A 9,422-nucleotide genomic window follows, 5' to 3' on the forward strand; every position below is an offset into this window, starting at 1 on the left:
AGACTAATAAAACTTACTACATTATTAACATAATTGTTCTAGTTATTTATTTATTTGTATGTTACTAATATTAACATATGCTATTTGTATTCATACTAAGACCATTTGTAGAATCGTAGTGGTAGAGTTGTGCGTGGCGTTTTAACCCAAAACTCTTTCCTTACAACCCCCTCCCCCATCTCAAAGTCGTGGGGTTTAAATGTTTTTACTACGTGATTACTTTTTGCAAAACTCTTGATTGCTAATTGGGACATCACGTGACGTAAAAACGCTCGAGTTTTGACTGTGCGTGATCTAAAACACAGATATACGAAATGAAACTACAAGGGTGGATTTAGCCAATTATGAAAGCTACACATATTATTCCCAAATGTCGATTTTACCCTTGCTGTATCATCATCATCATCGTCTCCGATATAGGGTTTAGGTTTAACCCTAATTAATATAATAATTCAGGCGGCGGCGATGGGAAATCCAAAGCAGAAATGGACGCAGGAGGAAGAAGAAGCTCTACGCGCCGGCATCGCAAAACACGGCACCGGTAAATGGAAGAATATCCAGAAGGATCCTGAGTTTAATCACCTCCTTTATTCCAGATCCAATATCGACCTTAAGGTCAGATTAGTTATATATATATATATATATGTTTTGTTATTATATTGATTGAGTGTTAGCTTGTGATTGTAATGTATACAATGTTACGAGCCCAAATTTTGGCGAATGTATTAAATAGGCATAACCTTTATGTAATTTGTTTATGTTTAGTTATTAAATTGATTGTGTGTTAGTTTGTGATTGTAATGTAAACATAGTGTTACAAGCCCTAATTTTGGATTTGAAATTGATATTTGTTTTTTGAAGTTGTGAGGAAAGTTTGACAAATGTATGGAATAGGCATAACTTTAGTGGTGTTAACGAGTCCATCCGCCTTGTTTTGGTTCACGAGAGCTCGAGCTTGGCTCATGAGTTGTTTTTTCAAGTTTGAGCTCGCTTTTTTTATTATTTAATCTATATATGGGCTTAATAAGTATTTTACATATTTTGAGGAAACCTTATATGAGCTTAAGCTTGGCTCGAGCTCGTGTAGTACCTTAAACGAGCCAAAGCTCTGCTCGAGGTCAGCTGTGCAGAGTGAAATTAATACAAAGAATTTTAGAAGCAATAAAAACTTAAAAATACACAAGGCTCGTGAAGGCTCAACAAGCCTAAACAAGCTTTCAATACAAGGCTCTAGCTCGGGCTCGATATCTAAACGAGATTTATTTGAGGCTCGGGCTAAAAAGCCTTGCTTGTTTTTAGTTTTTTTTATCTATCTGAGCTCGAATAGCTCACGAGCGGCTCGGCTTGTTTGTATCCCTCGGCATAACCTAGGGTTGTATGTTGAAATTTCAAACTTGTAATTTGTTATTGTTAGATTTAGAAGTTAACTAGAGAGTGATTTTGGTTTCTTTTCTTATTGATATACGATTATAACTTGAGATAAAACATTTGTGTTCAGTTTATCATAATTTTCGTTCATATCAAGTATCAACTGCCTGATGAATGATGATGTCATATAATTGTAGGATAAATGGAGGAATATGAGTGTGAGTGCAAATGGTCAGGGTCCAAGGGAAAAATCAAGAACACCAAAACCAAAAAGTAACACCGATTCTCCTGTGGCTGCCACACCATCGCCCACTGTTCAGACTCCTGGACCATCAGCTATGGCTGTAGCTGTAGCTGATCCAGTATCTGCAGACATCAATATGGATGATGGTTCAAAATGCTTGCTAGATGGGAAAACCGCTTCAAAGTTTGTTACATGCTTTCTGCTGGTCACTTGTTATTAAATAAAGTTGAATGGTATTTAACATTCTTGCTTTCATTATTAAGGTATAATGCAATGATCTATGAAGCACTATCATCTCTAAAGGATCCAAATGGATCAAGTACCAGTGAAATTGTTTGTTTCATTGAGGTAATCATCAATCCGATCACTATATGATTCTTGAAAATCATGGGTTGCTATATTTCTAACTGGTTCTATTGTGATATTTGTAATATGCAGAAAAGGCACGAGGTGCAACCAAATTTCAGGCGGTTGTTAACTGCAAGGTTACGAAGGCTCGTTGCGCAAGAGAAACTTGAAAAGGTGATTTTTTTTGGTTTTTGGTATATCTTTTTAGGATTTGTTGGGATTCAGTTTTTGATAAGGAACAGCTGTGTGAGTGATTAGGTTCAGAATTGTTATCGGCTTAGAAGTGGGGCGGTGAATGGGACCCAGGGTCCGATTCCAAAGCCCAAAGAGACTTGGCCCAGATTGTCCACCACTTACAACAGTCATCTTGGTGAAACCCTTGAAGAAGCAGCGGTTGCAGCCGCCTATAAAGTGGCTGAAGCAGAAAACAAATCGTTTGTGGCGGCTGAAGCCGTTAAAGAAGCTGAACGGGTCTCCAAATTGGCTGAAGAAGCTGAAGCTTTCCTACAGTTGGCTAAAGAGATTTATGAAAGATGTAATATATCTTCTCCCTTTTTCTGTTAGTATTACCCAACCGTAAATTAGGCTTAAAATGTCGAGAGTATTTCACTTATTTTCACCTGATAGTAACCTAGTTTCTTCTGTGTTTTACTAAAGTCACTCACTATATTTTAACTATAAAAAACACTATCGCTCTATTGTTGTGAAAATTTGTAACTTTCAAAATAAAGTGACTTAAAATAGAACAGATATGTAACTTGGTTACTGTTTAGTGAATACTAAATAATGAAACCACTCAAATTGGTTACTATTATCAAACTGCGTTTCATAATTTGTTCATTCAAGTCAACCTGAAAAAAATGATCACTGAATACTAACAAAGTTTTATATATGTTTCATTAAGTCGTTTAATTTAAGAAACAAACCTTTATAGAACCATTTTACAAAATAATGAAACTTGAGTGGTTTTATTGTTAGAAAAAATTCTGAGTAAATGTATTGAGACTTACGATAAATGATTTTTTTTAAACAGTATTCAGGAATAACTGTTAATGTCATTTCAGATGCCACACGGCTTGTACATAGGGGTTGGCATAAAACTGAATTAACCGACCCATAACTGAATAAACTGAACCTAGCTAAAAGTGATGGGTCTGTTTCGACTTTTTATGAAAACTTAAGTTAGCAGGTCAGTTACGGTTATTCTTATATCCATAGCAGGCATAACCGAACCTAGCCATGATTTAGTAAGTTAAGTAGTTAACCGATCGTGTCCTACCAGGCATTACCGAACCTAGCTATCGTTTTAGTAAGTTAACCGACCGTGACCTACTACTTTAAACTGATCCGTAACCAAAGATTCTATAAGTTTTACAAGTGCCAAATGGTACAGCTCAAATTTTAAGAAAAACAGCAAATAGAAAATACGTTTAATTCGTATTAAGATGTCTACGTCTTTGTTTTATATTCCTAAACTAGTTTATTTGGTTTACAATCTTGCTTTGGGTGGAACTAAACTGATTTAGTTCGATCCTTATCTTGGTTTGTTATTCTTAATATTCTTCTTTTGTTCTCGACTAGTAATAATTACTGACTGGTTTTTCAACTTATATGGCAGGCTCGCGTGGTGAAAGGGTGATGGTGGCATAAAACCATGAAGTTTTTGCGATCAACTGGTCATGAGCTTTCGTGAATCTGTTTTTCCAATCGTCAGTTAACTTGTTACATATCATCATCTGTACAAATGGTAGTTCGATCCAGTTTTCGGTTCATGTGGTTTTTTCATGAAAAATTGTCAAGACTTTGAGATCTGAAATGTTTTTAGCTTTTCGGTGCCAATTTGATAAATATGTTGTGAAAATGATTTCTTCAAGGTAGCAAGTGGTTAGTTTTATTTATGGGTAACCATATCAATCAATCAATCAATCATACCCAATAAAAATCTCATTAATAGTATAGCTATTAGCATGGTCCGGAGAGAGTGAGACGTAAACAAATCGTAGCCATAATAGCTAGAAAGTCTGAAATGAAGGTTGAAGAAGATGATATTCTAAACCTTTTTTTTAAAAATTTTTTATGATACCCTCGTTGAAGTGAACCATTTGAAGCAATTGCTTGGGGCCTTGGGCTAGCCTGTCTGCCGCAACGCGTGAATAAACATAGATAGGTTTTAACAAGTTGTACAAGTACTTCTACATTTTAGCTTGTATATATATAGATTTTGAAATCTTATGATCAAGGATTCGGTTTAAAAGGTCAAATGTGTTAAAAGAGCTGGGTGGAGGGTTTGGTACAATGGGCAAAGCCATTGGAGTTGCTCCCCTTAAGTTCAAGGGTTCGAGTATCATTAACGTCGGATTTAATGTAATTTAGCCGTTAAAAAAATGTTAAAAGGGTTGTGTAATTTTACATCAAGATCCCTAATGACGTATGAAAAACATAAGTGAAGAAGACAGTCATGAAAACTACTTGACGATACAATTCCAGCTCAATGACTCTTCATTAACATTCACCACCGCCCCTAACATGAACCCACTAGCACCGTCCTCACTGCCAAATCCTTCGAACTCTCAATCATAACATAAACTAAACATTATTAGACTCCCTCATAATCAATTATTTATTAGTGTTTGAATTAAATATACATAAATTTAATATACTAAACATACAAATAACAAGAACTTGGACGGAAAATCATCAACAAAAAAACATACACAAAGGGTAAAGTCGTCAAGTAAAAACAAAGGCAGGGGCAAGATGGTCATAAAAATAAAAGAAGCAAACGTAGGGTACCAATCCAATCCAACCAATAAAGTATATCGTAAAGACGCAGACAAGCTTTTCTTTTTCATTCACTCCTCCACGGCCACACCAAGAGAGGAGTTTGTGAAAACCCTAATATTATTATCTCTAATTTTCTTCAACCAATCAATCACAGGTACTATAGATCATCCCTAACTTTACTCTAATATTATATTATCTTCTGCTACTTACTCGATATCAATTTGTGTTTGTTTTGTTGGATCTGAGTTTACGTGTGTAGATCGGTGTTGTAACGTAGCTTTAATTAGCTTTTTGAATCGACAGTTGATATAGATCGATGTAGATGTATAGTATATATGAACTCTAGAACCTACAATCTGTTATCTAGATTTTATTAGATGCCATCTGTGTTGTTAACTTACACTGAGTTTCAGCTCGGCTTGTTTCGTTTCGAGCTCTATTTTAATAGGAGCTTGGCTTGTTAGTAGTTTATTAATTAATTGAGTTTGAGCTTATTAATTAATTTTTATTTTTGTGATTTTGTAAATATATTTGTATATTTTTTTAATTTTATATTTATATATACGATATATATTTTGATTAGTTAATTTTATCATAATTTTATACATAAAATTAAATTAAACAAGTAACAGGCTTGTTTAGGCTCGTGAGCTGGCTTGAGCTTGTTTACTAAACAAGCTTAATTTTTGGCTTGAGCTTGTTTAGGTTTTTTTTACAAAAGACGGAAGCTTTTTTGCAAGCGAATTTCAAGTAGCTTGCGAGCGGCTTGGTTTGTGTACACCCCTAGTTGTTAAAACCTGATGAATTAATGTGTTGAGTACTTTAATAATATTTTTATGAACGTGGATTAGTGTTTTTTATTTTTTAAGCTAATTTGTTTATGGAAGCCAGGGTGTTTGTGTCTGTATGATAAGAATTTTGTTCTGGTAGTTAAAAAAATTGTTGCTATAGTGGTTTGCTGGACTAACTGCTGTGATGACTATCTTTTAAAGATTTTGGATGGGTGAACTGAGTATGGTCAAGTCCTATTTTGTTTTTGATGACTGATTCTATAGAAATTCATATGTGTTATTATTTTGAGTATGTGCTCGATTATTTTAGGATCAGTGTATAACTGTTTTGGTATAATTTATCCATCTAGACATCAAATTGCTGGAACAGTTGTGCATTGAGAATACGATTAATATCAGATACTTGAAATATAAACACATATGCCCTGTACAAGTATATGTGTTTATAACGAAAGGTCATTGAAAAAAATAGGTGTGATTTACTTGGTACATGTATATGTGCTTATGAAGTAAAGATCATTGTAAAAAATAGGTCTTCATCATACTCAGTTCACCCTTCTACAATCTTAGAAGATCTTCATAACAGCAGTTAGTCCAGTCTAACTTAGATTGGAAGGCTTTTTATACAACTTAATCGGTACTGGACTGATTTTTTCTTTTTGTTTTTTTGCAGTCATGGCAGGCGTTGCACCAGAAGCTTCCCAGTTTGACACTCGTCACTTTGATTCGAAAATGAATGAGCTGTAAGTTTATTTTATTATACGATGGTTACTGCAAATGTTGTTCAAGTGTTTAAAAAAGTTTCTTTCAATTGTTGGTGACATGCTTTTATTGTTGTTACAGGCTTTCAACCGATGGACAAGACTTTTTTACATCATATGATGAGGTGTATGATAGCTTTGATGCTATGGGTTTGCAAGAAAATCTTTTAAGAGGCATCTATGCATATGGTTAGTACATATTTTTTTTCAGAGAGTATATAAAATTTTGTGATAATTTTTTAACTTGTTTTTTCTTCAGGTTTTGAAAAGCCATCGGCAATTCAGCAAAGGGGAATTGTTCCATTCACCAAGGGTCTTGATGTCATCCAACAAGCTCAATCTGGAACAGGAAAAACTGCAACTTTTTGCTCTGGTATTCTTCAACAACTTGACTACAGTGTGGTCGAGTGTCAGGCTTTGGTTTTAGCTCCAACTCGTGAACTTGCACAACAAATTGAGAAAGTTATGCGAGCCCTTGGTGACTACCTTGGTGTTAAGGTTCATGCTTGTGTTGGTGGAACCAGTGTTCGTGAGGACCAGCGTATTCTCTCAGCCGGGGTCCACGTTGTTGTCGGTACACCTGGACGTGTCTTTGACATGCTTAGGAGACAATCGTTACGTTCTGATTATATCAAAATGTTTGTGTTGGATGAAGCTGATGAAATGCTTTCAAGAGGTTTCAAAGATCAGGTTATTTTTTTTCTTTATATTAATAAAGATTGCGTTTCTTTAATCTTTTTGAACGCTGAAACTTCTTTTTTTAGATCTATGATATCTTCCAGCTGTTACCATCAAAGGTCCAGGTAGGCGTGTTCTCTGCAACCATGCCACCCGAAGCTCTTGAAATAACCAGAAAGTTCATGAACAAACCCGTAAGAATCCTTGTGAAACGTGACGAGTTAACCTTAGAAGGTATTAAACAATTTTATGTCAATGTGGAAAAAGAAGAGTGGAAACTTGAAACCCTGTGTGATCTTTACGAGACCTTAGCAATCACTCAAAGTGTCATTTTCATCAACACACGACGAAAGGTCGACTGGTTGACCGACAAAATGCGTAGCCGGGACCACACAGTTTCCGCCACACACGGGGACATGGACCAGAACACCCGTGACATCATCATGCGTGAGTTTCGATCAGGCTCTTCTCGTGTTCTGATCACCACCGATCTTCTGGCACGTGGGATTGATGTGCAACAAGTGTCGCTCGTGATTAATTATGATCTTCCCACGCAACCTGAAAACTATCTTCATCGTATTGGACGAAGTGGTCGGTTTGGGAGAAAGGGTGTTGCTATTAACTTTGTGACGTTGGATGATGAACGGATGCTTGCGGATATCCAGAAGTTTTATAACGTGGTGGTCGAGGAATTGCCGTCTAATGTTGCTGATCTTATTTAGGAAAAGATTTTGGGATGTTTGGTTTGGTTGGTTTGTTTTGTTAAAAAGTAAGCAAGAACAAAAGTTAGAACCTGTTTTTTGAAGTCTACTACTATCGGTTTTGGTTGTTTTTAAGTTATTTGATATTGTTATGACTTGTGGTGTTATAAGATTATCCTGAACTTATTATGTTTGTACTCTTCTGGCTTAGAAGTGTATGGATTTCTTTATTATTTAATATTTATCTTTCTTGTGTAATTGCATTTGTATGTTTTTTTTGCTTAGAAGCTTAGAATGTTATAAATATGTCATGTTATTGTGTTTGCCAAAAGATTTTAAGCTCTTTATTGTTTGATAAAGTTATTTTCATGAAGTTATAGTAATAGATTCTTTCCAAAAAGTGTAGTTTTCACATGGTAATAGATTCAAAGTGCAGTTTTTAAAAAGCAATATATTCTCTTTTAAGTAATGGTTGCTAATATCTTATAGGTCCGTGTTCGTTTTTATGAACCGTTCGTTTAGAATACTAAGAAATGAATATATATAAACACGAATACGAAACACGCTCATATTTTTAATGCACGAACACGCACAGATGATTCGTTTGCTTTACTTGTTTGTGTCTAGTTAAAGTTAACCTAACAACCAAAGTGCATACTCTGGTTGTTCGTTCATTTAGTTGGTTTAAATGTTTAATAACGTATTATTTTGACGTCATTTTTTTTGAAGGGGTGCTAATGTTTTGGCATCATGTTTTTCTTTAACAACAAACACCATTCAAACCCTTGTAAAACTCTCAAGGTGGTTTGATATCGTGAGGTCTAATTCACTTAGTGATGCTTTGCCTGGCTTAAACCAGGATATATGGCACATAAGTGGTTTCAAACCTGCAACGTCAAACAAAAAAACCCTAAGGCAAGCCTAAAGTAAAACTTCCGACCATCCCACCAAAATGGTGATCGCGTTTTTGGCTTCAAGTTAATTTACGGTTTTTAACTTTTTAACATAAAGAATAAATAAATTTGAAATACGTATAATAGACATACATCAAAAGTAGTTGCTGAAATAGATAATTAACTTGAAAGTAAGTGATCGTAAATGAAACTGTCAATGTGTTATGACTTAAATTCCACATTAATTTAACTTGAAAGTTCACCTAAGGCCATGAGGTATACACTAACCCATCTTAATTTCACATAAGCTTCACATCATCATTTTTTTCTCTTTCACTCTATGTCATTTAAAGGAAATGGTTTAACCCATTTAACACATAATTAATATAACAAATCAATTAGTAATTAATACATAATTAATACATATTGTTCCTTTTAACCCGTTAAAAGCATAACCTATGAGCCTTTTTAACACACTTAACACAAGTGGGGAGTTGTTTAATCCATCTTTAAAGTGTCATGTCACTTTAACCTATGTAGGGGTTAGAGTATACCACATGGCCTAAGACATATGCTATCATCATCATTATTATTACCGACTATCGTACTTATAATATTTTGACATAAGTTAGGTTATTGTGCCCATTTTACTCATACATACACTTATCTTATAAAAACTTTGACAAACATTCCATGTAAACATGTAGTAAAAACGGGTGACGTGCCCAAGCCCAACGAGTATAAAGCTGTATCCGAAACCCGAAACATAGGTGACGGTATACCCGAACCAACGGGTATGAGCCGGATATACAATTAAGATTTAAAATTTTCGTGAGTATGGACCGTATATGTGA

General features: G+C 34.9%; 2 protein-coding genes across 2 annotated transcripts; both read left to right on the forward strand.

Moving 5' to 3' along the window:
• Positions 1 to 320: 320 nt before the first annotated feature.
• Positions 321 to 3,734, forward strand: LOC143596838 (telomere repeat-binding factor 4-like). Its single transcript, XM_077075509.1, has 6 exons — positions 321 to 615; positions 1,566 to 1,795; positions 1,876 to 1,960; positions 2,051 to 2,134; positions 2,219 to 2,495; positions 3,579 to 3,734. The coding sequence occupies exons 1-6, from the start codon at positions 466 to 468 to the stop codon at positions 3,608 to 3,610; spliced, it is 858 nt and encodes a 285-aa protein (XP_076931624.1). The 5' UTR covers positions 321 to 465; the 3' UTR covers positions 3,611 to 3,734.
• Positions 3,735 to 6,191: 2,457 nt separating this feature from the next.
• On the forward strand, positions 6,192 to 7,872 carry LOC143596843 (eukaryotic initiation factor 4A-15-like). Its single transcript, XM_077075511.1, has 4 exons — positions 6,192 to 6,278; positions 6,379 to 6,485; positions 6,556 to 6,986; positions 7,061 to 7,872. Exons 1-4 carry the CDS (start codon positions 6,211 to 6,213, stop codon positions 7,694 to 7,696), a joined length of 1,242 nt encoding a protein of 413 aa, XP_076931626.1. The 5' UTR covers positions 6,192 to 6,210; the 3' UTR covers positions 7,697 to 7,872.
• The last annotated feature ends 1,550 nt before the right edge of the window (positions 7,873 to 9,422 follow it).

The sequence above is a fragment of the Bidens hawaiensis genome, unplaced genomic scaffold, assembly GCF_021521415.1.
Source record: "Bidens hawaiensis isolate Kalapana, Puna unplaced genomic scaffold, B.hawaiensis_p1.1 tig00047074_1, whole genome shotgun sequence".
NCBI lineage: Eukaryota > Viridiplantae > Streptophyta > Magnoliopsida > Asterales > Asteraceae > Bidens > Bidens hawaiensis.